A 25,544-nucleotide genomic window follows, 5' to 3' on the forward strand; every position below is an offset into this window, starting at 1 on the left:
AATGCAGTAGAGGAAAAAAAAAAAAAAGAGAAACGTAGCAGAGAAGAGAGAAACCTATAGGTGCTGAGGTGTAGTTTTCATGATACTCACTGTTTTCCATAATTTAAAATTATAAAGAGGTGATTATTTAAATACAGGCTTTGATTTCAATAACAGTGTCACTAGTTTAAAAAATTTCCTAAGGGGAAATTATTCTGACCTCCAAGTTCCAGTAGAATATATGTCAGGCAGGATTTATTTATCTCATAATTTAATATGGTATCCTTAATAATAGATAAAGAACTTTATATTTTCTATATAAACATTGTTTTTAACAGACATCTGATCTTACTGTAAATAATGTGTATCTCACAGCGATAGACAGTTATAATGTACAACGTCATTTGGTCCTGGGATCACTCTGAAAATTGACAATATAGGCTCACAAATGAATGGTAATGAAATGAGTAATATATAAAGTATATAGTTGTTCTGATTATAGGCTACCCATAGTATTTGATAACTTTTAATTTAATGATGCTTTCCATCAATTAAAGCATTTTGTTCAAATTTAGAAGTGTACATTGAGTGTGTCATATATTCAAGGAATGGAATGCTGAAGAATATACTGTAGTATCTTGATTTCAGGGAACTTTAGGGTCTCCAGGTAAACAGATAAAAAATAATAAGGAATGCAGAGTAATGCTGTAATATATAATTCAATGGGAAAATTGTTACATTATCTTCAAATAAAATATAAATGCTTATTTAGAAAAAAATTGAATTTTTTAAATTTCTTGTTCTTTATATAGTGTATCAAAAACCTTTTCAATGGAATGGTGTATCAAATTCGAAAAGTGTTCTGAGATTCAACATCCATCCATCTTATGCGTTGTTGTTCCCTTGGCTTTGTTGATACAGTTTTTACCTCTCTTTTGAATACCTAAAGAATCTCGTTTGTTCCAGACTCTCCGTTTTCTGATCTTCTAAAATAATCCTTGAATATTTCAAATATTTTATCATATGAAATGTTATGTTTGGTTAATGATAATAGAAAATTAGAGGAAGAGGGAAAAAAGATAAAGTAGATATAGGAAAAAGAAATATTTTTCTAATGAAGAATTTAAAAATGCAAAACTTATGCTGGTAACGTAAAATACCAGTTTAAATGTACATTAAGCCTTTCTTTAGTTGAGAAGAAGCAAGACGAGATGAAAGCTGAAAGCTGAGTTTGAGGGCTGGAATGCCTATTCCAGCGAATCATTCAGGTCTTGTTATGTCTGTTGGAGACACTCTGGCTTAAGCCAAAAACTCCAGATATCTGTTTTTAGAAATAAAGCTGATTTGGATTCTATTTACCCTATAGCTCATCCCAATTCTGTAGTTTCATAAATGGTGTCTGATATCTTTCCAATCAACCACCCAAATAATTAAAAAATCTTTGAGACATATGATACACTGCTGCATTCAGTTTGGTCTTTTACTCAGAACTTTCCCATTCTTTTTTCAGATCCTAGCAAATTTTCTCTTCATTGTTATGTCAAGTGTTGCCATTGCAGCTTCAGTCCTTTGACCTATAAAGCTGGTCTCTTACTGCCCTGTGAAGTGCACATTCCCATGTGAGGTGTGTTTCTTTTCTTAATCCTTCTTTACCTGGACCGCCCTCTCTCTGCTCTCCACTCTCTGTTGAAACCCTGATCAGCCTGTGAATCACAGATCGAGCACCACCTCTTGCATAAAGCCTTTCACAATATTACAACCTACGCTTTTCTCTGTATTTCTGCTGCTTGACATTCATATGACATAGTTCAAAATGTAATTGATCATGAATATTTCCAATGTAGCTGATTTCACATCTACTTTTTTGTTTCCAATCAAAGTTTACACTCATCAGTGAAGACAGATAGTCTTACAAACTTCAGAATTTTAAAAGTAGATAGACGTAGATTTATTTACCACAGGCCTGTCTCCAACAAAACACTCGTTCTACAACATTCTATCCAAGATACCCCTCCTTGAAAACTTTCAATTCCTTGGCAAAGTGCGGGAGGTGTGTAATGCATTTTTACCTTGTAAATTATTGCGTGTAACTTCTTTAAAGTAATTGCTGAACTACACATATCTAATGCGCCCACAAAATGTGAGCTGTCTTTACACTGGTGGGACATTTGAATTGTATTGTTTTTCCTTGAAAGTCTCTGTTAGCGCACTTTTCTCAAAGTGAATATAAACCTTTTTCTAGTGGTATAGTATTGAGCTTCAGCCAGTTCTCTTCAGGGTACCTGTTAGGAAAAAGATGGTTCCATTTAGCTGTGCCTTTACTTCCAAGCATCTGCTGCTGCCCCAGGTAATGGCTGTGCCTACAGAAGGGAATTCAGGGAAGGGGCAGGTTAAATTTTCAATGTTAATCTCAGAGTGGCATGCCATGGGACACAAATTATATTTGTGCCATAAATTCCCAATGCATGGCTTAGATTCTCATTGTTTTACAGTCCTAGCACTTCTGTATAAAATACTGTTTTGTATTTATTCCTTATCATATTTCATTTCAATTTGTCTTAAGTTCTGTTCACCTTAGAGCACTATCTATGTGTGGTCAATATATATGCCAGAAAATTCTACTCTGGTAAACATTTTACTATGTCCAAAGGGTCACAAACACTTAAAACCATCCCTGAAGGTGTGCAGGTGCATTGAATAGTAAGTGCAAATGCTCCAAACTGCTCCAAATACCCAGCTGTGATTGGATTCACTTGCTTATGATATAGGACAGTGATTTCTGGTGTCTGAATGCAGCCGTGGCAATACATTCAAAAGCATTGTGTGATGCAGGTGCACGCTAGAGGATTGGTACTTCAAAGCTGCCGTGGTTTGACTATTTGATAGTATTATAACAACTTCCTCTTCGAAATGTGCTCTCTGCTATCAAAAGCAGATAGAATGGCACTTCACAATGTAAATTCTGGAAGCCAGATTAGCAGTGCATACTCCTCAAAATGTATACATTTTTTTTCTCATAGTATTTTTATTATTTGAGCTATATTTTAAATTTATAATTCTTTATGGGACTGATTTATTTAAAAATAATTTCAGTTCCTGGGGTCCTATGTCTAAGTTTTCCTCGTTATATCACTGCCAACATGTGAACAGGCAGCCTCATGAAATAAGCGTATCATAACAAGATATATTTTCCTCATTACATTAAAAAATAAAAGCATCAAAAGACATTCCATATCTGTTTATCTGTATATGAGTTACTTGATTAAGAAACAACATGTATCCCTGTGTACAAGGGAGACACATGGGAAATACAATGCTATAGAAGAATAGCTTAGCTAAGCAAGCAATGGATTCTCCGATTAACATTTTTTCTTACCCAATCCTGTTCTTCCCTGCATAAAGGATAAAACAAGCTTATTAAAAATGGTGTTAAAATAAAACTTGGAAGTAGGAAAAAAATTCCGGGAAATTTGTAATATTAGAATACCCATTAAAAATCTGGCACAGGAAAAAATGATTTTGATACAACTTACTTATCCAGAACTGTCTCTAGAAATAATATTGAAAGCAAAAATTTTACTCCTTATAGTCAGATAGTGAGAACAGAATATTTATTTTTAACAATATACAGGTAAAAGGGACATAGAAGTCATAAGTGGAAATAATAATGTGTATGAATATAGATTGTTAAGGTACCATTTATATGGAATGATTCACTCTATCATTATAACAAGTGTAAAGGTTTTATAGGATGGGAAAAGAAAGCAAGTGAATAGTAATCAACATAGCCATAAAAAGAAAGAACTGTTTATGTTAGAAAAGTGTCAGTTCACCGGATGTTGTAAATTATGTCAACTCACTGAAAGAAAAATCCATTTTATTAGAGGTATGTTGGACGATTTTCCAATGAGATTTCTATTTTATCATTGATTTGTTGTGATAATAGGAAAGTGTGTGCACATGCATGTGTGGGTAATTGTGTGTATGTGCTGAAGAAAGAAAAAGACCATAAAATCAAGCTATTGTTATACCCTTAAAGCCTCTTAACAGAAAACTATTACTGCGCATGAACTGCCAGCCAAAGGTCTTGGCTTGGCTTGGTTTGCAGATAGATAAAGAATTTGTGATGGGTACTTAGCTCAGATTCTACAGAATTAATCTACAGAACACTAGTGCAAACCATAAATAGAGACGAGAGCTTGCTTTCTGATTTTTCAGACAACTAATTAGATATTATGAAAGCTTATGTTGGGGAAAGAAGGTAAATTAGAAACAAAAAAAAAATAATGGGAACAAATAAAACTGGACTTCCATTTATAGAGTTGTCTACTTGGAAACAACTCTAATATTAAGATACTGTTAGAAACGATACCAACTACCACAGTAATAGAAGAGTATGACTTCTATTTAAATCTGTTTACAAAACAGAAATAAGACCATTTGGTTGACAGTCGTAAAGCACAGATAACTTTCTGAAATGTCTTTTTCCCCTGGTCACAACAATTTAGACTGTCTTTATTGATGCCATGATTTATAGATTTTGTTTTTTAAGCGTCTGTGACACAGACATTTATCTCATCATTATAGAAAAGAAAATCAGAGGCAAATACTGGATGGACATAGGAAACTCCTGTGCTGGAAACTATATGCATGTTTTCAGATGTACACATATGTGAGTTCCCAAGGTACCAAGTAAGCGTGAAACTCAGGGGAGGAAATCCTTTTATGCTCTCTAAAATTTCCCTAAGTGGTCACAAATTACTTTTGTAGTGCTTTGAAGACAGGGAAAACAAGTTTAAAATTCTGACTTTTGACAAATTTCTGCCTGAGAGCAAGACAGAATAGAATAAAGAGGTAGATTCTCTCCAAAGTAAGACTCTTTTGGTTGGTTCCTAGGCATATTTCCTGTGTTTGGACACTACAGAATCAGAACCCACAAGTGTTTTTCCCTGAACTTTCCACAATAACTATGTTCAACTGAGGCCCATTTATTTTTGTTAATCTTGGTTGATTTTAATAACATTTTGGTTTCAACTTTCCATCTTACACATGGTAATTTTTGCAATCATTGAAATGGTTATGCACTCCTGTGATATAGCGACATTATACAATTAAAACACATTGTAAAATTAAATTATATAACATTTGTGGGAGACTATTAAAACCCAACAATTGACCAGGCGCGGTGGCTCACGCCTGTAATCCCAGGACTTTGGGAGGCCGAGGTGGGCGGATCACAAGGTCAGGAGAGCGAGACCATCCTGGCTAACACAGTGAAACCCCGTGTCTACTAAAAATACAAAAAAAATTACCCGGGCCTGGTGGCATGCGCCTATAGTCTCAGCTACTCGGGAAGCTGAGGCAGGAGGATGCTGTGAACCCGGGAGGCGGAGGTTGCAGTGAGCCGAGATCGCACCACTGCACTCCAGTCTGGGCTGCAGTGCGACTCTGTCTCAAAACAAACAAAACAAAACAAACAAAACAAAAATTTAAAAGCAGATAATTTGATGTTTTTATCTAAGTATTTTTTCCTCACATAGATATAATTTATAATAATTTCACAATGGCTTAATTCCTCTGAAGGTATATTTTGTCACAAAATGATTGCTTGCTTGATATCCTTAAGATTATGCTGTTAAACTGCTTAGTGTAGGTTAAAAAAGAGAAAGAGAGCTTTCAGATATTATCAGCCAATATGAATATGCAGATTTCAGGTATCTTTATGTCCAAATCCATTTTAATTACATGAAATTCAAAATCAGAGATAGTTAAAGTGTTGATCTAATCATAGATTTTCCACCCAGGCTTGTGGCAAATGGGAAGATTAAAATGTTGCTTATTAATGCTTTTAGTCTGAAAGATGTATATGTATATGTGTACATTTATATATATATATAAATTTTGTTAATATATAAGCAAACATATAAAATATTATTTTATTTACAATAATAAAATATTGTCTTATTTTTGTACCCCTTAAATTATGAATTTAGAACTTCCTGGGATTCACCTGTATTTCTCTTATGGCAATTGCTAGCGATGTTCATAAATGCATAGGTTATGGATTTAAGATTTTCTATTTTATTAATGAATTTTTAGACTGTCTTGGAAAAAGCTAAGTTTTATCACAAACATAAAAATAAAGGTTTGTATACAATATGAATATGTGTGCATGTGTGTGTATGGTTTATGGTGCAGGTAAACTGCAAGTACTATAGTCTTTTGAGTTACTTCATCTGTTTTGCAGAAATGTCATATAAATTAAGAGGCACAATTGAACTAATTAAGGCTACTGCATTTAGATACTTCCCTTTGAGGCCTGCATAATAGTCAGATGCAGCAACAGGAGTATAGAAAGTGATTCTTAATACTAAAAAAGTGTTTAAAGTTATTGAATGTCACATGATATTTCAGGGAATCATGCTTTTAAAAGATTAGACACTATAAACTAATAGTTTGTAACTGTAAACACTATAGTTTACAGTGACTAATATAGGCAGAACTGCCCACAGTTCCATCTTGTGTACTTTAGAATTGTTTTCCTTCTGCAATATAAACATGCTTATCTGTGAGTATCTCTCATCTGCATACTATTTAGATTTTGTTATGTTTCTTGGCAAGGGATGCATTCTGTGAAGGGGTGATCATGTTATATTGAGGAAAGTAGGAAAATAAAACTAAATAATCTCTTGGTAATCCCAGATTGAACCTGAAGAAAAAAGTGAATATTGGATCAACTATTTTTGATTTGATTTCTTCTGTTCAGGGTTTCTGGACTTGTTTTCTGGTGTATATATTGAATATATGAAATGGTGGCTATCTAAATAATTTGCTTTTGTTTTCATTTCCATAGCTTATAATTCAACATATCTATTCCAGAATCCATTCCCCTTAAAGTACAGAGAGCAGTTTGACCATCTACCTTAGAACTGTAGGGCTTAAGTAAATACTCCTCAATGTTATTTTTTTTATACACACGTAACTTATTGAGGGCATTTAAAAAGGTACATGGCAGAAATACTGCTAATACAACTTTTCTTGTCTTAAACAAACCCTGTCTTTGTGGCAGCTTTCCCTCCTTCTCCCTCCACACTCCACTCTACCTTCATCTCCCCGCAGCCCTTGAGTCCCTCTCATTCTCCTTTCCCTCCTTCCCTTCACTTTGTTTTGCTTCTTCCCTTTCTACTTTCTTCCTTTTTTCCATTTGTCTTTTTTTTTGTCCAACCAGTCATTCATTGTATATTATCTGTCTCTTCTTTCTGTATTTACCTATTCATCTATTTACGTTTCTTCAAAAATGATTTCCCTCTCTCACAAATTCTAACTTGACCCTTAACAGTTAGAGTTCACTTCGTGCTCATAGTTTCTGCTATTTGTACAAAAGTGTCCATTCAATTTTCTTCACTGCCTGTGAACTGCTGCCATCAAAATTATAGTCTAATCACAAGGTGAACAGCTTGTAATGTATCATAATCAATACTCAAAATGTACTCCCCACGATGTGATATAAAGGAGTTAAGTAAAATGCTGCAGATTTTCAGCAGTGACAAGCAAACAATAATTTTATGCTGTTGGTTTCAAATTCAAGGTCGATTTACACTTTTATACGTCTGCATTATTTTCTTTTTCTCTCTTTTAAATTCATATTGAATTCATTCAGTGTTAGCTATCCAAATAGCTACAATGAAAGGCTGGTCAATATGAAATATGAAGCTACATTAGCATGTTTTGAAGACAGTGTATGAGTTATAAATGAATTTTAAAAAAATAAATGATGCTAGAAGATACAAAGTATTACTGAGTGAGATAGATTGTAAAGTTTTCTAATTTTCCTTCTTTTTGAAAGATAAAATTTGTTGAAAGTTATCTATTTATTGAAAAGATATTATATTATTTTTTCTAACATTTACTGACAGATATAAATAAGGTAACATTTGTGATTCCCATTTAGAGTAGGTAAAGGAAACATAGACTCATACCTGATATTGAACCTTTCTTTTTGCTTTTCTACGTATTTATTTACTTATTTATTTTGAGACAGGGTTTAACCCTGTCACTCAGGCTGGAGTGAAATGGCATGATTACAGCTTACTGCAGCCTTGACTTCCTGAGCTCAAGCCATCTTCCTGCCTCAGCCTCCCGAGTAGCTGGGATGGGAAGCACGCACCACCTCACCTGGCTAATTTATTTATTTATTTTTTAATTTTTGTAGAAGGGCATCTTGCTATGTTGCGCAGGCTAGTCTCAAACTCCTGGGCTCAAGTAATCCTCCTGCCTCAGACTCCCAAAGTGCTGGGATTATAGGCATAAGCCGCCATGCTGGGCCAATATTGAATTTCTGATACCCCCTTTTAAAAAATTTCAGCTTTAATTTAAATACATAAATGGAGGCTTCTGAATAAAATTAATGCCTAGTTTCTGCTGCTCTTCATGTCTGTCTAACAGTCTTTCAATTTGTAGATAGTATTTGGGTCTGTAGATGCCCTGTGAGACTACTTTTCAGCATTATTTCCTGCATAATAAATTTAACAGTGAATATTTAATTTACTCATAAGAAAACATTTCTTTTAAAAAATGAAAAAATTAAAATAGAAGAAAGATACCTAATTTTTTTTTTTTATGTTTCGCAGGTGTGAATAAATAGTATAGTATCTTTGTTCTGTCAAGACACCATTTGATTTCTTCCTACAAAATTTCAAACTCTTAAGAAATTATTTTATTTTAAAACCTTTCGAGATAAAACAGATTGTGGGCCTTTTAATGTAAATAATTATTTACATGTTTTAAGTATAATTTTAGGTTTCATATATAGCTTTGAGAAGTGATATACAAATTTATCAATGCTGTTACATTTGCTGCTATTTTAAATACATCTTTCATGTGGAAGTCTTTTCTTGCACAGGACACTCTAAATTCATGGGAATCAACCAGCATCAATTAAATGGCAAATCCCAAGGGCGCCTAAAACTGTAGGCACTTCTATTCCCATTACGTAAAAGTAAACTGTAAATATCCTCTCCTAAAAGTAAAAGTCTCTGATTTAAAAACAGTCATTAACTACAATAGGCACAACCATTTTTAGAAGAAAGGGACAACTGGGAAGATGTAGCTCAAAGTTATGGTTTAAAATATTGGGGTCAATGGAAGTATGCAGCTGTTCTATAATTAAGGATTTTTTTTTTCATATTCCATGTTCAGCATCTGGGAAGTAGAGATCATTAAAATAATGCTTTATTTAGATTCTCTATTGGCAAAGGAAAAAAGTAAAAATTCCCACAGAAAGCATTATTATTTAAAATGGAAAATCATGATTTGTCATTCATTTTGAACTATATCTGTTGCGTAAATGCATTTTCACCTACTTACACCCAAAAACAAAAAGCTGAACAGAAAACTGATTACATGATCCATAAGCCTATCTAATAAAATAGGAATGTGCACTTTTTGACAAGTTTATTCATAATACATTCTGATAAAAAATTCCATTTGCCACTCTCAGTAGGAAAAGTAAGCATTTAAAGGAAACCTTTTATTTCATGACTGTCATCCAAATAGCAATTACAAGCAAAATAGTGATAAAACATTTTTTAAAGAGCAGCTTAGAATTTGTTATGGAAGTTTGCAATCCAGTTTTTGCCCTGTTATTTGATTTGAAAAAAATAATGCTGATAATCTTTTTTGAAGTTCACTGTTTCTAGGATGAGTTATAGAGAACAAAGACTAACTGATATCCCCAGGAGTTTAGTTTACAGTGATGCTCTGTTCTACTGAGAATGATTCTCCAATGGCCACCTCTTACTTCTTCCCAGGCTATGGGAATTCGTTAATATCTAGAGAATAGACTTAAATTAAACCATTGTCTCAACCAGCAGGTTTATGCAACCATCCTGAAATGTTTTAATTATTGTTTTCTTTTCCTTTTTAATTAAGAGACCAGAGGTCAAGCAAGCCCATTGAGAGCTGATCACAGCCTCTGTAGAAATTTAAAGAAAACCCTAATGATTGGATTTGCTGTTTTCTCTTTTGTTTTGCAGAACCAGAAGAGTGTGTTAATTGCACAGATGAATGCCGAGTGCTTGGTCATTCTGACAGGTGCTGGATGCCACAGTTCCCTGCAGCCAATCAGGCTGAAAATGCAGATTACCGCACAAATCTCTTTGTACCTACAGTTGAAGCTAATGTTGAGACTGAGACTTACGAAACTGTGAATCCCACTGGGAAAAAGACTTTTTGTACATTTGGAAAAGACAAGCGAGAGCACACTATTCTCATTGCCAACGTTAAACCTTATTTAAAAGCCAAACGTGCCCTGAGCCCTCTCCTCCAAGAGGTCCCCTCAGCATCAAGCAGCCCAACCAAGGCATGCATCGAGCCTTGCACCTCAACAAAAGGCTCCCTGGATAGCTGTGAAGCAAAACCAGGAGCCCTGGCTGAAGCAAGCAGTCAGTACTTGCCCACTGACAGTCAGTATCTGTCGCCTAGTAAGCAACCAAGAGACCCTCCCTTCATGGCTTCCGATCAGATGGCAAGGGTCTTTGCGGATGTGCATTCCAGAGCCAGCCGGGATTCCAGTGAGATGGGTGCTGTTCTTGAGCAGCTTGACCACCCCAACAGGGATCTGGGCAGAGAGTCCGTGGATGCAGAGGAAGTTGTGAGAGAAATTGATAAGCTTTTGCAAGACTGCCGGGGAAACGACCCTGTGGCTGTGAGAAAGTGAAAAAAAAAAAAAAAAAAAAAAAAAAAAAAAAAAAGGCATTGGCATTCTCTTGTCTCTTCTGTTGATTTAAAGATGATTCCTCCTGGTGATAACCCATTTTACAGGGATGAAGAAAGACCAATGCTGCTTTAAGGCTTTTAGTGAACATCTGAAGTGCCGACAAGTATGTTCTTTCCACTGCTGTTTCTTTTTCAGAGATAACAATGGTTTCGTTTTGACCAAACTTATATTAGGACAGAATTATTGATGCTTAAAGAGAAAAGAAAAAAGGGAAGAAAAAGGAGAGAAGAAAAAGGAGGATAAGAAGAATTACCTTTTGACAATCTGTTAGGAAGGTATGCAGTGTGAGAATTGAAGTATTTCTGATCACTCTCAGACTGTCCTCCGTGATTTATGCTGACTTAACTGTTTACCTATAAACCCCATACAAAGCAGGGTCATAATTTGTGATCTGTGGTGGATTTCTAGCAGTCATCACAGGCTTCTACTGAAAGTCCTGAAAAGACCTTGCAGTAGTCCAAGCTACACCAAACATTAACACGTATTTGTGGTAAACATTTCTGTATAAAGTTACCTGACACACATATAAACACAAGGAACATTCCATATCATTAGTCAAAAACAAAAATTAAAAACAACAAAAAAACAAACCTTTGGTCATTTGTAAGACATCTCATGTCGTATAAAAGTTAAATGTAAAAAGATATAGTCCATTTTGTCCTGCACACACGTAGACTAATTCATGTCATTAAAGGAGAAGAAAATTTAAAGATTTAAAATGCCTATTTAGCATTTTAGTGTCCAACAAAGATTTAAACAATGATGAGTATGTTTTAAATTTGACATAGAAAATCTTACCACCATTGAGTGGTAAGATTCAGAGAAAATTAACTTGATTAATATGTTTTATTCATTTGTGGACACTAAAATAGCTCAGGAAAGTGAAAATGTCTTAGACATACACAAGTCACATGACCATTTAAATGTGCAAATGTAAGAAGATTCAATGTGTTTACATCAAATGACATATTTTTTATTGATTTATTGCAGATTCAGTGCATATGAGCCAAATTGTTGAGTGTATAAGAGCTATATTGTGTATTTTATTAAATTAATATATAGTTGTGTTGCAAAAATATTTGGGCTTATATTGTAAATGGCAAGTGTTGCCTCGGTAGCTGTCGAACTCTATGAGTTTTGTTTTTTCCTGCTTCCTTTTCCCCATGGAGTGTGGGAAGCAGTGCCTCAGAGCAAAGTCTCTTGTTTAATGTATAGTCTACCAAGTACTACAGTACATAATCTGTTCAAAATGTGTTTGAGTGAGCTGATGGAGCTAACTGAAAGGTCAAAAAATACATCCATCAGTCATGGTTATGTGCAAGTCCTTGTAGAAGATTTTATTACAGTCATGCTAAATCACAAGAATTAACATTTGTACCAATATCTGAAACTTCTTCATGTTTTTTCAATAACATACAGCTTCTGCCTATGTAGATATTATACCATCAGTTGGTTCTCAAAGTATTTTAAGTGGTTCAGATGTGTGTTCCCATTAAATTTCAAAAACATGAAAAATGCTTTAATGCATGTATGTACCAGCAGTGGTTACTTGCATTGTGTAGTGTTTTTCAAGAGGTCTGTGTCTTAACAAAATGTTTTCCTTTATCTCAGTGCTCTTCTGCCTCTTTTTTGTTGGTGTCCTTTGAGAACAATACACCTTCTATTCCTTCATTTGGTTACACCTTTTCTTGTGACATTTAGCGAGTTTCAAACTTAATTCCATATGAGGCTAAGAAACCTCAAATTTCAGGAATTGGGAAAAATAAAATTAGCACTTGCAGAAGTAGCAGCAGATGGGAAAATGCCTTGATTGACATTTTCTTTCAGCATTTAAAATTTTTGGCATTTTACAGCTTCATGACAAACAGTTTTGTGCCCATACCTTAGAAAATGTGGTGCTGAGTTAAATAAAGGCTGTTTGAGCACTGGAGCAGAAAAATGCATTATTTGCAAACTGGTGGAGAATTTTGTGCCTTCTCTTCTGGCCACCAAGCCAGTGTAGAAACAGCATAAATGTCATAAAAATTCTTATATTTAAAACAAAAACAAAAGCAAAAACAAACATTGAATTAAATTAAGTTTTGTAATTTTAAACTTTAAAAACTTCTACTGAAAATACTTCCATCAAATGCCATCAATATTTTAGACTGTACCTCGTTTGCAAAACTGCTTTGAGAGGGAAGAGTGGACAACTCCCATCAGCCTTATTCTCCTGAGAACTATATTTTGGTTCCTAGTAACAGCCTTTCCAAAGCTCTACTCTTGGTGTTTATTACTCATAAATGTTTAAATTAGAAAAGAAGGGATCTTGTACATGTGAAACCTAATTGACTCTCTATATTTTGGGCAATTTATGTATCTGAAATGTGTTGTCTCTGTTATATGACATTATTTTTGCCAGGAGACTACAGGTTGATTTAGCTTGATAGCTGAAATTTGATGGAAAACTGATTTCCATTTAGTCTTACCAAGTGTTGCCTCTCTCTTACTAGACAGATAACCACTTAGTAAAATCTAAAGCAGTATGTAAATGAAATCAGCAAAGAGAGTAGGGTTTATTTTTTAAACATTCTTAATGCTAAGTAACCAGTTGTTCAATTTATTTTATGTGTCTGAGGACATTAAAACACCATAAGATTTTAAGAATTGGTTGTGCCAATGTGTGAGGGATTTACCTTTAGGCTCTCTGTCACCAGTGATTTACTAGTGTTAGCTGTTTAACACATTATCTGTATTTAGTAGTGATTATTTATTTACAAGTTGGTGGTAATACAGCAGTCAGGACTCTAAGCTTTTATAGTTGAATTGAAGAAATCTCGCTTTCATTCATTTAGCTGGCAACTGCCTTTATCGCAGACCTCTGGTGCTTGGCTTTCAAGGAAGCCTATGAGATGCCAAAATCACACCTTTAGGGAACAACTAGCTCTAATAGGTGATGCATGAGCAAACAGTGAGATTTGAAGGGGTTTTAGCATAATTTAGAGTGTGAAAAAAAAAAAATCAGTTCACATCTTTCAAGTACTAACCCCTCAAAAATATCCCACACATACAAAATATGTGATGTGATACTACTTTAGGTCTTTTAGGTCTTTAAGTAACTGAAGTTAAGCACAGAAAAAAAAAAAAAATCACTTCATGGAAATTTCAGTAAGAAACCCAAACTTCTAAAAATTGCATACAGATGAATTAAAAAAAAAAAAATCAGCAACAAAATAACTTTTTCATCAGTTAAAAGTAGTGAGAATCTGTGTTAGTTATACCTATACCAAAGTAAACATTAAAGAGACATATCATGCAATTTCAAAGAATTCTTTCATGCTATTTCTTAACCTGACACTTCTAACTTTATTGCAGGCAATAGACAAAGATTGGCTCACTACTCCATAGGTTAATTGAATTCCTGGTTGAGAAACTAACTTGTTTTGTTTTCCAAAATTAGCTGAAATCTTGTAAAACATGACTTCTCTTTAAAGGATCTAGACATTGCTCGATTTAAAATATGGCACCATAAAAAAAGCCATGTAGTAATAGAGCATATGCTATTTTAGAACCAGGTTAAAAGCTGTTTGTTATCTAATAGAGTAGAAGTTACTGAGTTCAACAAATAGACAGGTCTGGCATAATATATGCCCAGTCATAATTGTCTGATTATATTCTTTTGACAACAGACAGCATTTATCAGAGCATTAATTCAAATGAGAGTTTTGGCTATCAAGATGTGTTGATTCGAAATATAATTGAATGAGACCTGATTAAAGTCTGACTTTCCTGGCCCCAGTGTTTTGCAGGTTGGCTATTTCCATTATCAACCCATCACTCCATAAGGTTCTTAGCTGCACCAAGTGATTGGTGAACAAGGACAACAACAAAAGCAGCATACATTGTATGGATTTATCTCAACGCTATTGTTTAACGGCTGTGTTTAATGTGACCTATCTGGAAAATGAGGACTCTGAATAAAAACCTATTACTAATAGTGGTGTTGCCTTCCCTTGAATTCATTAACACAGAAGGGATGTGTTACACACTGCATATCACAGGGACCCTGATCGTGATTATTTTAGAAAAGCAAACTGTGGCATCACAACTCATTTTGCTAGTTATCCGCTTGACAGTAAAATAAGACTTAAAAAAAAATACTTGATAATATCACTAGTTTCTCAATAGAAGTGGATTCGCAATCTTTCACATAGCTTAGATAAATTGACTAGTTAAATAATTACCAAGGGTTCATAGCCTAATGATATTTGTGGTTTTTAATATTTGCAATTAGTATAAAGATAATTTGGCATAAGATCCCAGAGGATTTCAGAAAAGTAAGTTTATAAGTCCTGTCATAATCTTACATGACTGATGAAAGCAAATAGAATACTCCTCCCTCGTCTGCAGGGGAAACGATCTGAGACCCCTAGTAAATGCCTGAAACTCCATATAGCACAGAATCCAATATATAAAATATGGATAAATGGTATTTTAAAGTAAACACATATTTATCTTGACATTTTACAATAATAAATCTCCTTTTCTCCCCATTTAATAAGCATCTATTGCATTCATACTATGTGTTTGCTTTGGGCTATGATGCCTCAGGAGTAAACACTAAAAAGGAATGGAGTCAGGGTTACTATCTTGTTGGAGAAGTAATTAGGTACATTCTAATACGCATTACTCTTTATAAATTAGATTTGCTTGTTTGCATTTTTTCTCAGTTAATCCACACATCCCATATATCTGCCATTTCACTAAATGAGTGACATCTTCTAAATTTCAAACTAGTGTAATATTCTTTTTGTTTGGACTTTATTGATTTTTTTAATTTTACTTTTCTTCCAGCAGCATAACACATATCATGAAGAGTGCATTGCCTTTTCATATCTAAGAAGATCTTTATGGGTTATATTTATTGTTATAGATTAAATAACTTGCATATTTATTCTTTTGTTCATTTATTTGCTTGCTTTTTCTTTTTTTACTGAAGACCATTTACGCACTAGGTACTATACAAGGATCCTAGGGTACAAAGAAGTGCTAAGCCAATTACATTTTGCTTTTAGAATATGTATAGTTTTTGCTTGGTGATATTTACTAACATAGAAATTGACCTTATGCTACCTTGACATTACTACTTAATACAAGTAATTTCATTACATAATAAAAATAACTTTACTTTTAAGAATAGCAAAAACCATATGCTTACCATGTCGTTCCTTCACTGCTCTCAAGTAGACCAAGCTGTTAACTGAGTTACCTGAACAATCTGACCAGGGTGGTACTGGTCAACCTTTTTTCTTTATTTATTGAAGATCACTGAGTCTTCAATAAAAGTACTTCAGGGACTCAGTACTCCCTGAGAACTGAGTCATTCAAATGAAGCTAGCTGTCTGGCTATGCTGCAATTAGGAGGAACTGTGGAAGGGACATATATCACAGGCTTACTCCATATCAATGAAATGTTAAAGTCCTCCATATAATATTTACTTAAGTAGGTATAGTCACTAGATACAATTATTTGGCAATAGCATCATTCTTTGTAGAATATGAAGAAAATTAATTTGTAAAGATTAGTATAGCATCAATAAGGCACATACAAATAGATCAGCCAGCTAAAAGACCATCTTAAAGCTCTTTATTACCTGCTTTTGGAGGTGGATGCATTCAGCTCACCAATAGCATGTATCATTTTCTGTTCATTTTAGACACTAATGATATTTTAAGAAATCTATTCTACATTAGGGATCAAATTCTCAGTATTCCTAAAGGAGGGTGCAGCTTCTTTTAATGTTCCTCATTTTAAATATTTCAGAAAGAGTTATCAAAAAATAACTTAGGTTTTGGTCAAACTATGGCAATAAGTATTTTACTGCAAGGAATAAGTAAAGGAGGGAAGATACTGGTGAGCTTTTACAAACTATGTATTACACAAGTCAACTTACCGTTCATTAGCTCTAATTAGTTGCTCTACTTTTTCTCTTACAAAATGAAGCATCTCACTTTGAGAGGAGTGATATATTATTTGTTCCACTCTCCTTTTCTTATACACATTAAGTTATTTATAATAATCAAATAAACTAAATTTTGATTATGATTCATATTTTAAAATAATGCTTTCTGAAGTTATGTAATTCAAATTACTTTGTAACATATTCCAAAGATTGTAAGGAAAAATAACCAAATTTTAAACCTTTTTTAAATTAACTTCAAATAGATTATAACTATATTTTGTTCAAAAAATTGGCATTCAGCACTGCTTATATGAAGACTATGCTTACTTTCCTAAGGATAATTCAGAATCTAAATTAATACTAATAAACTCTGCTTATAGAGCATATTTCAATTCACAGAACACTTTCACAAATTGATAAGACGTTACAGAAGTAAGAATTCTAAAGCTCAAAGAGGTCAATGGACTTATCCAAGGGCAACTAGTTGGGAAGCCTTGTACTCAGACTTGAACCAAAAGTTCAATTCCTCCTGTTATCATAGACTTTGTGAATTCTGCAATCCTGCCATATTTAAAATCTTACCCCTCTAGTATCTTCAATGTAACATTTGAAACCGTTTTCAAAATTATTCCACTAATACGATTGTCTTTTAAATTCACTGTTACATCATATATTTTAGATCATCTTTATGTTAATAGTTCTTAATGGTCAGGATTGTTTCTCCAGGATTGCCTTCAATTTTTCATTGCCATTTTAAAGATATTTCACAACATGGGTGGTATGGGCTCTAAAAAATATTATGGCACATTAGAAATTTTAAGTGAGCTTGGTATATTTTCACCTGGAAGCAATTATGTAGACTGTATTGAATTCCTTTATATCATAAAGTTTTGCATATATAAATTAACAGTATTATCAATTGGCTTCTTAGAAATGGTTACATAAGTTCTAGTAATATTAAAAATATATTTAAATATTACATCCATACATATGGGTTAACATACACATATAAAGGCATTAAAGCCTAATAATTTCAGAAGCCAGTATCATAAAACAAAGGGGAAGGAGAAGTTAAGTAACAGCAATATGGCTAATAAATAAATAATACATTTTAAAATGTCTGACTTGCTTCATTTATATTAAATAAATGCAATTGTATTGCCTTCTTCAAAGATTAGATGAAAAGGTAATACTGCAATTGCTAGTAGCCACTTTCAGGGTGGTTAATCAAGTGAGGCTGGCCTGACTCTGAATTTAACTTACTAAAAAAAATTGTTCAATATCTCTCCTTATAACTTACAGAGATCCATCTTATTCTCAAGAGATGCAGTAATGCATTTCTAATGTTCTTTAAGCACTACTTATTTTATATTTTAGAAATTAAATTAAAATAGATGGGATGGGATATTCACTCATTTCCTTGATCTGCTAAATACCAGTACACTACCTCTTTAACAGTCTTAAGTCATATTTTGATAGTATTTTCCCTTACCACTGCAGCTTAAATGTTGTCTTTAATTTAATAATCTGCTTTGAGATAATATTTTTGAACTTTTATTTTATCCTTTCCCTTTAAGAATCAAATTTATGTCCTTATGTTTTTGTCCATAGTATTACTAAACATTCTTTAATAGTTGTCTACTATCTCCCATGTGATTATTATATTATTTTCACTTTTATTTCATAATTTTCTCTCAATGACAACTAAATATTATGTTGTCTTTCTCATCTACTTATTTCTCTATTAAAATAACCCCCATATGTCCACATGTTGTAAATCAATGATGGAAGTAAGAATGACCTACTCAATAATTACATTAGGTGGAAAATGTCCAAACTACTTATGTAAACCTGAAGGAAAACTAACAGTAGTATTTAGGTATAACTCACATGGAGTGTTGAAACGGGAAGTATACAAAATGATAAACAGGTTAGAATGACAAGTCTCAGATAAAATCTTTATGCAAGAGTTCTTAGCTATCTCATTGAAAGGTTGAATAAGTGATAGAAAGTTAATTATCTTACTATATTATCACCAATTCCTGTGTATTAAGAAATCCTCATTTTAAGATCTCACCATGTGAAGTGTTTGACTTTGATTCGAGGGTAAGAGAAGATAACCTCTGAGATTATGTGCTCATGATTTCTTAACCTGAATTTCTTCCTAAAAGATTTCTAAAATTCAAATCTTACTTGTACTTCATTTCTTTAATTTTGCACAACTACCAAAATTAATCTCTGTTTATAATCTAGAGGAGGAAAGGAAATAAATGAATGGGTCAAATATGACTTCTCTGGTGCCTTTCCTTCCAGAGAATGTACATCCCAATTCAATTCAACAGAATTTTATGGAGCATGTATTGTATATTTTGACACCATGGGGCATACAAATATTAAGTAGATACAGTTTTTGTCTCACTGGAATTTATAATATACTGAGAAATGAAGATATTTACAAAATATAGACTGTAGTTGGTACTATGAGAAAAGTACAAGTCACAGTGAGCAAAAATTTTTTCAAAAAAGCAAAAGCAAGTACTTTCAATGAAGGAAATGAGAGGTCAAAAAGGCAATCAGTAACAGCTTCTTGGAGACAGCAGCATTTGAATTGAGCATTTAAGGTAGGACAGGATTTTGGCAGCAGAGACTTACAGGAAATGCATTCTGGAAGAAGAGAGAGGCAGCCTGTATAAAGACATTTGAATAAAGTCAGGATGTATTCTGATTAGAAAGTTAAACAGAGTTAGAAAGGTAAGCTCAAATAAGGTGGGGATTGTTCCAAATGTGTCACTTAGGAGATGTCACCGTGATGTCTATCCTAAGGAAGATCCTTAGCCAAGAGACTTAAGGACACCTGAATTAGAGTCACTAGATTGGAGAGCTCTGCAGAAGACTTGCCAAGCTGAATGTGAATTCAGGAAAATAACAGTAGGACAGCTTGCTGCTGCCTGGTGATCCATTCTTTATAAGATGCTGCCTAATAGCACCTTGTTCTTGGGCCAGGTCCAACTATCTAGAGGCAATGCCAACTTTGCTGAATCTTGCAATTCTCAGCTTCAAGCCATCATCAGAGTATTTATGTGTATGTTTCCAACTTCCCAGAAATAATTCTTTGTTTGAAATCTGAAATCATCTTTGAAGCTTTGGCAGACAAAGAGACAGAAGAGAGAGGTGAAGATCAAGGGCAGGAATGATAGGAAAGATGTCCATGCCTTGAAAAGTGACTTTTAAATATTCCCAGGTCCTCCAAGCAGCTCCTGAAATCTGCTGTGTGAATTCTGTTAGGCAGAATAATTTTATTCATAAGAATTGTTTATGTGTGTCCACTGTCCCAGGAACTCCCAAAGTTGATAGAACTGTCCTGTCTTATTCCTTCTATAATATTCTATGTTTACTGGAGCTTGTACAAACTGGTATTTTGGCACCAAAATAGAGAATAAGTAGTTCCCAACTAGGGACAATTTCCTCCCCACAGATATTTGGCAGTGCCTAGAGACAATGTTGATTGTTAAGACATGGGGATAGAGAAGTTGTTGATGCTTGCAACCGGTGGGTAGAGCCAGGGGTGCTACTAAGCACCCTACAATGCACAGGACAGGCACCCACAACAAAGTTTTATCCAGTCAAAAATGTCGATAATGCCCAGCTTGAGGATTCGTGCCATAGAGAGAAAGGACATAGATAAGAAAAGAGGAGTGAACAACACTGGGCTTTGGATATTGAATATTAAATAGATTAACATGTTTTTCTGTTTTGTGTGTTTTTTTTTCCCTAGAGTTTAGAGAGAATTTCTGGAGATTCTTTCCTTAGCATTCAGTACTACTTCCCAACTTCGTGGGGATATGTTCTTCTCTGTAGATTGGCAGGGCCAGTGTCTTCCTGCAACTGAGAGATTAGCTCAGGCCCTAGTCAGTACAAAAGCATACATGTTGGTAGAATCGCCATGGAATGTAAGGGAAAGGCGTCACTTAAAATGACTGTTTACTCCTTTTTTTTTTTTTTTCTTTTGATATGGGATCTCACTTTGTTGCCTAAGCTGGAGTGCAGTGGCATGATCTCGGCTCACTGCAACCTCTGCCTCCAGGTTCAAGCAATTCTCGCGCCTCAACCTGCCAAGTAGCTGAGAATACGGGCGTGCACAACCATGCCCAACTAATTTTTGTACTTTTAGTAGAGACGGGGTTTCACCATGTTGGCCACGCTGGTCTCAAACTCCCGACCTCAAGCAATTTGCTCGCCTCCACCTTCCAAAGTGTTGGGATTACAGGCGTGAGCCATGGCGCCTGGCCTTCTCTACTCCACTTGAAAGAATTTAAAATGGATTCCTTAAGGAAGGCAGGTAAAACAAAATTCTCAGCTATGAAAGGAGAGAAAATAATCTGTCTCTGGGACTCTCTCAAAGGTCTAGCCTTCTGTTGCGTTTTAGACATATTGGCGTGACCAACTTATTCTCCATCTGAAGTCACCTGACTTAGCGTGTATGTGAAATCTGTCTCTACCATGACTTTGGGAGTCTGTAGAGGCCAAATACTAAAAAGATAATGATGTTAGAGTGGTAGCACATCAAGAAATGGCAATCTTCAAGCAGAAGCTAGCTAGCCATATGTATCCCTGAATGCTGTAGAAGGAGTAGAGATCTTTATTGATCTCTTAAGTATCTTCCAAGTATAAACACTGATTTTAATTCTTTTAAAGTAACACAGGGAATGTCAAAAAAAAAAAAAAAAAAGTCAGGTTGACTTTCTAAATGAGGTGAGGGGAAGGTGAGTGCAAACGTTTCTTAAAAGTTTTTTTTTGTCTTGACACACACTCTGTTTTACCCATCTGTAAGGCAGGGTAGGCGGCTCCAATGCACATTTTATGAATTTGAACTTGAGATGACTCTAGTTTTAAAATAATAATGGTAATGTGTTAAAAGGGTGACAAGAACTCCAGTGCAAAGTTGAAAGTCTGCACACTGACAGGCTAATTAATATAAATAGTAATTACCATAGCCAATCCACATTAGAGACTGGATTTTATTTGGCTAAGTATGAACTAAGTGTGTTAAAAATAAAGTTATTATACATTGTAGTGAATACTAGTATTACCGACAGACCAGGAACCCTGAAAATCAGATACTTTCACAAAGGGAGGCAGAAGAAAAGACTACAGCCTCAGCTTTGGGAGTGATCCTTCCATTGGGACTCAGTAACCTCCCCAGCACATTTACAAACGTGTGTATCTCCCTATTTTAAAAAGCAATATAATTGTGATCTACCACTACTGTTCAAGCTAATTTACTTCCTAATGGTTTATTTGCATAGTGAAATTTGCATTTTATTTTACAGTAAATGTTATTATTGCTCCACCTGCCCTCTCTTAGATGGAACACCAAAACTAACAGTGAAAATAGAAACAATTTAAGAAGAGAACAAATATTGGAAACATCTCACTTAGGCATCCTCGCTTGACAATACGGAATTTGGCAGCCAAGATAGGGCATACCAAACCTTGATACTTTTTACCTTTCGTGTATGAGTGTGCCAGCTTTCCATTTCAGTCATCTCGCTTCCTGTTTCTCTGTCTCTCCGCCTCTCTCTCTCTCTCTGAGTGTGAGTGTGAGTGTGTGTGTGTGTGTGTGCGTGCACGTCCAAGTGCTTGTGTCTACTGTTGCAGTTCAATAAAGGTAATTTCCACAAGTGACGCTAAGCCATACTAAGTTCATTGTGAGGGTGCATTCATACTGAGAAATGTTAAAGATAAGTAAGAAGTTACATGCAGGCATAGAATGACTTACCAACCTTTAACATCACTCCTGCCTGCCTGACATTTATTGGCCTCAGGCAGACAGGAGTCCAAACTGCAGATCACAGCCTAATATAAAAAGCATTGCTGGCTGGGCCCGGTGCTTCATGCCGGTAATCCCAGCACTTGTAATCCCAGCACATGCCTGTAATGCCCACCTGGGCGGCCCAGGTGGGTGGATCATCAGGTCAGGAGTTTGAGACCAGTCTGGCCAATATGGTGAAATCCCTTCTCTACTAAAAACACAAAAATTAGCCAGGCATGGTGGCGGGTGCTTGTAGTCCCAGCTATTTGGGAGGCTGAGGCAGAAGAATCGCTTGAACGTGGGAGGCAGAGGTTGCAGTGAGCTGAGTCGCACTACTGCACTCCAGTCTGTGTGACAGAGCGAGACTGTCCCAAAAACAAAAAACAAAACAAAACAACAACAACAACAAAACATTGCTTTCTAACTTCTTAATGTTATCAATAACACAAAATCTGGGGATATATTTTCCCTTTTTGTTGAAGCACATGTATCATTAATATAAATAAACCTATATATAAAAACCCATATATACACACATATATATGGTTTTTTTCCTGGTTCAAAATTCAAATTCGAGGGTGACAGCTGTCATTTTAAAGGTGACTCACTATAGTCATTTAGAGGGTTCTGTAAGAGATAGATAGGACTTTATTGCCCAGGGAGCATTGGCAGGTAACAATTCTCAACAGCTTTTAATCATTTCAACAAACTTACACACGTGTGTCAATTAGCTTATTTGGGAAAGTTAACACAGCAATCAGAGAACGATAGAGTGCTGGAATCAAAAGAAAAAATATTCCATAAAATTTTTACATACAGAAAAGAAAATGTAGGTAAAAACATATTTGAAAGCTTATTTTTTTAATCCTTCAGCAAAAACTCTGAATTTTCAATAATAAATTTCATGTTTATGTTATTATTGATGATAATTCTTAGATGCTTCATAAATAAAAGTATTAGGGGTAAAACTTTTAAAATGTAATGAATTAAATAAAAAATTGAAGGCACATAATTAAGCAAAGTCATTTTTCTCTTTGAAAACTTTAATCATTATACAATTAAAGGCTTCCAAATGAATGTAATGGGAAGTATTTTCAGTTACAAAGTCACAGAAAGGAAGTAGAGAATGGTGAAGTCATGGACTGTAGCTTAACTACCTCAATTAGAATCATAACTCTCACCCACCACACTCAACTATGTGCATCAGTTACAGGCAAAACACAACCTTTGGGCCAAACCCATCCCCTCGTCTCTTTGTGTAAATTAACCGGAAGCCAGCTATGCCCACTTATTTACTTATTGTCTTTGGCAGTTTTCCAGCTGAAGAGTTCGCTCGTTAGGACAAAACTGTATGTCCCCAAAAGCTAAAAAGATAACTATTTGGCCCTTTAAGGAGGAAATTTGTTGACTCTTAAATTATGTAACTGCTATGTGCTTTAATTTCTTAATATGCAAAATGTGAACGATAGCAGTAACTCCTAAGGTAATTGTAAGGAATAAATGAAGTAATACATGAAAAGCTTGGAACTATTTGGACACATAATAATCTTTCAAGAAATGTTATCCATTATTGCAAATGGAATATTCTCAGTAATACCAATCTTCCCACATCCAACCACAGTACATAACTTCAAAATCTTGCTGAAGGTTTTTGTCAGACAAATCGTTCTAAAACAAAACGCAACAAAACAATAACTATAACAAAACAGTTCAAATATTGACTGAGTTTATTGTAGTTTCCCGGCCATTACGAGCCACTATATTCCTTGCACATTAATAGCCAATAAATCATGTAAGCATTTACCATTATTATTTCACCAGAATCCTGAAGGCTTTTACCTTGTTTGCCACTAGCTCGTAGGAGTATGTAGTCCATGGTCAAATGCTTCTCAGTAAAGTTAAACAAGTGGCAGCTGGCACCATACAGCTCTGTTATAATGAAAACATGAGGTGGCTGCCATTACACAGTCCTGCACTAATGAGAACAGTAGGAGGCTAGCATTACAATGGTCTAATGAAAACAGGAAATGGCTGGCATTAAAGTGGTATAATAAAAACAGGAGGTGGCTAGCATTACCCTGGTAGAAAAAATAAATTAAGAGATGTCAGGCCTACCCAATCTCATCTCCATTATATATGACCACGGTACTCACAATTTGGACCAGTTCCACTCAAAGTCAATCCAGTGTTGGATGAAAACATGATTTTTTTTTCACACTTTGCTTCAAAAGTTTCTTCTGTTTCAATGTGTGTTTTCCTTCTGCAAATGCAAGCACGTTATAAAATAACGATATAATTTACACTGAATTCTTTCCCTCCCCCTTTACTCCAAAAAAAGCAACATTATTTCCGACTCAGAAGAAGATTGGCTGGAATAAAAGCCAACAATTCAAAAGGAGTTTCTAATTTTGTCCTTGCCTTTTCCTCACCATTCTCTTTTAAGTATCCAATGGTGACTAAATACTCAGACTTGCATAAAACACACTGAAAAGGAACACAGAAAGAAAAAAAAATGTTGTAGAGAAAAAAAAATAAGCATAAAATCAATCATTTAACTCATTCAACGAATGGACTTTTTTCTCTGAACAAAAGGTCACGTTTATTCATCCATTGGTTGATTTTTAAAAAATATGTTAGTGTAGCTAGAAGACTCTTGTGCATAGCTCTTAGACAATAGATTTGCCAGAATCCTGTGCTCTGTTGTAACTCACAGAGCCAGCTGTATCTGAATCACTCTGGTTTTTTTTGTTGCTGTCTTTTTTGGGGGGATGGGGGACTAAAAACTGAGCAAGTTGGCACAGTTCAAGGTCAGTACGTTAAGAAAGCACATCAATCCGCTGTCATTCGGCGGCTCCAATTTCCATTTTAAATTTATATATCAGCTGCTTTGTTTTTTAATTTAAAAATGCATGCATATGTACATATTCGCCAACGACTTCCAAACAAGAACAATGCCAAAAGTATTAAATACTTCTACGGAAAGGATCCTGTTTCTGTAGGCTCAGATACTGCTGAAAGCTTTAGGATCCTGATG

General features: G+C 34.7%; 1 protein-coding gene and 1 long non-coding RNA gene across 3 annotated transcripts in view; one reads left to right on the forward strand and one right to left on the reverse strand.

Moving 5' to 3' along the window:
• PCDH17 (protocadherin 17) overlaps positions 1-14,732 on the forward strand; it is a 96,996-nt gene extending 82,264 nt beyond the window's left edge. The window contains exon 4 of one of the 2 annotated variants that reach the window (XM_077973565.1): positions 10,014-14,732. In XM_077973565.1, the coding sequence (XP_077829691.1) occupies positions 10,014-10,696 (683 nt within the window). In that variant the 3' untranslated portion in view covers positions 10,697-14,732. 2 annotated transcript variants of the gene reach the window in all.
• The window catches only part of LOC106994281 (uncharacterized), a 146,336-nt gene extending 121,545 nt beyond the window's left edge, over positions 1-24,791 (reverse strand). The window contains exon 1 of the long non-coding RNA XR_013407646.1: positions 24,664-24,791. This is a non-coding gene — a long non-coding RNA (uncharacterized LOC106994281). The remainder of the gene's footprint in view (positions 1-24,663) is intronic.
• Between the last annotated feature and the right edge of the window lie 753 nt (positions 24,792-25,544).

The sequence above is a fragment of the Macaca mulatta genome, chromosome 17 (genome assembly GCF_049350105.2).
Source record: "Macaca mulatta isolate MMU2019108-1 chromosome 17, T2T-MMU8v2.0, whole genome shotgun sequence".
Lineage (NCBI taxonomy): Eukaryota > Metazoa > Chordata > Mammalia > Primates > Cercopithecidae > Macaca > Macaca mulatta.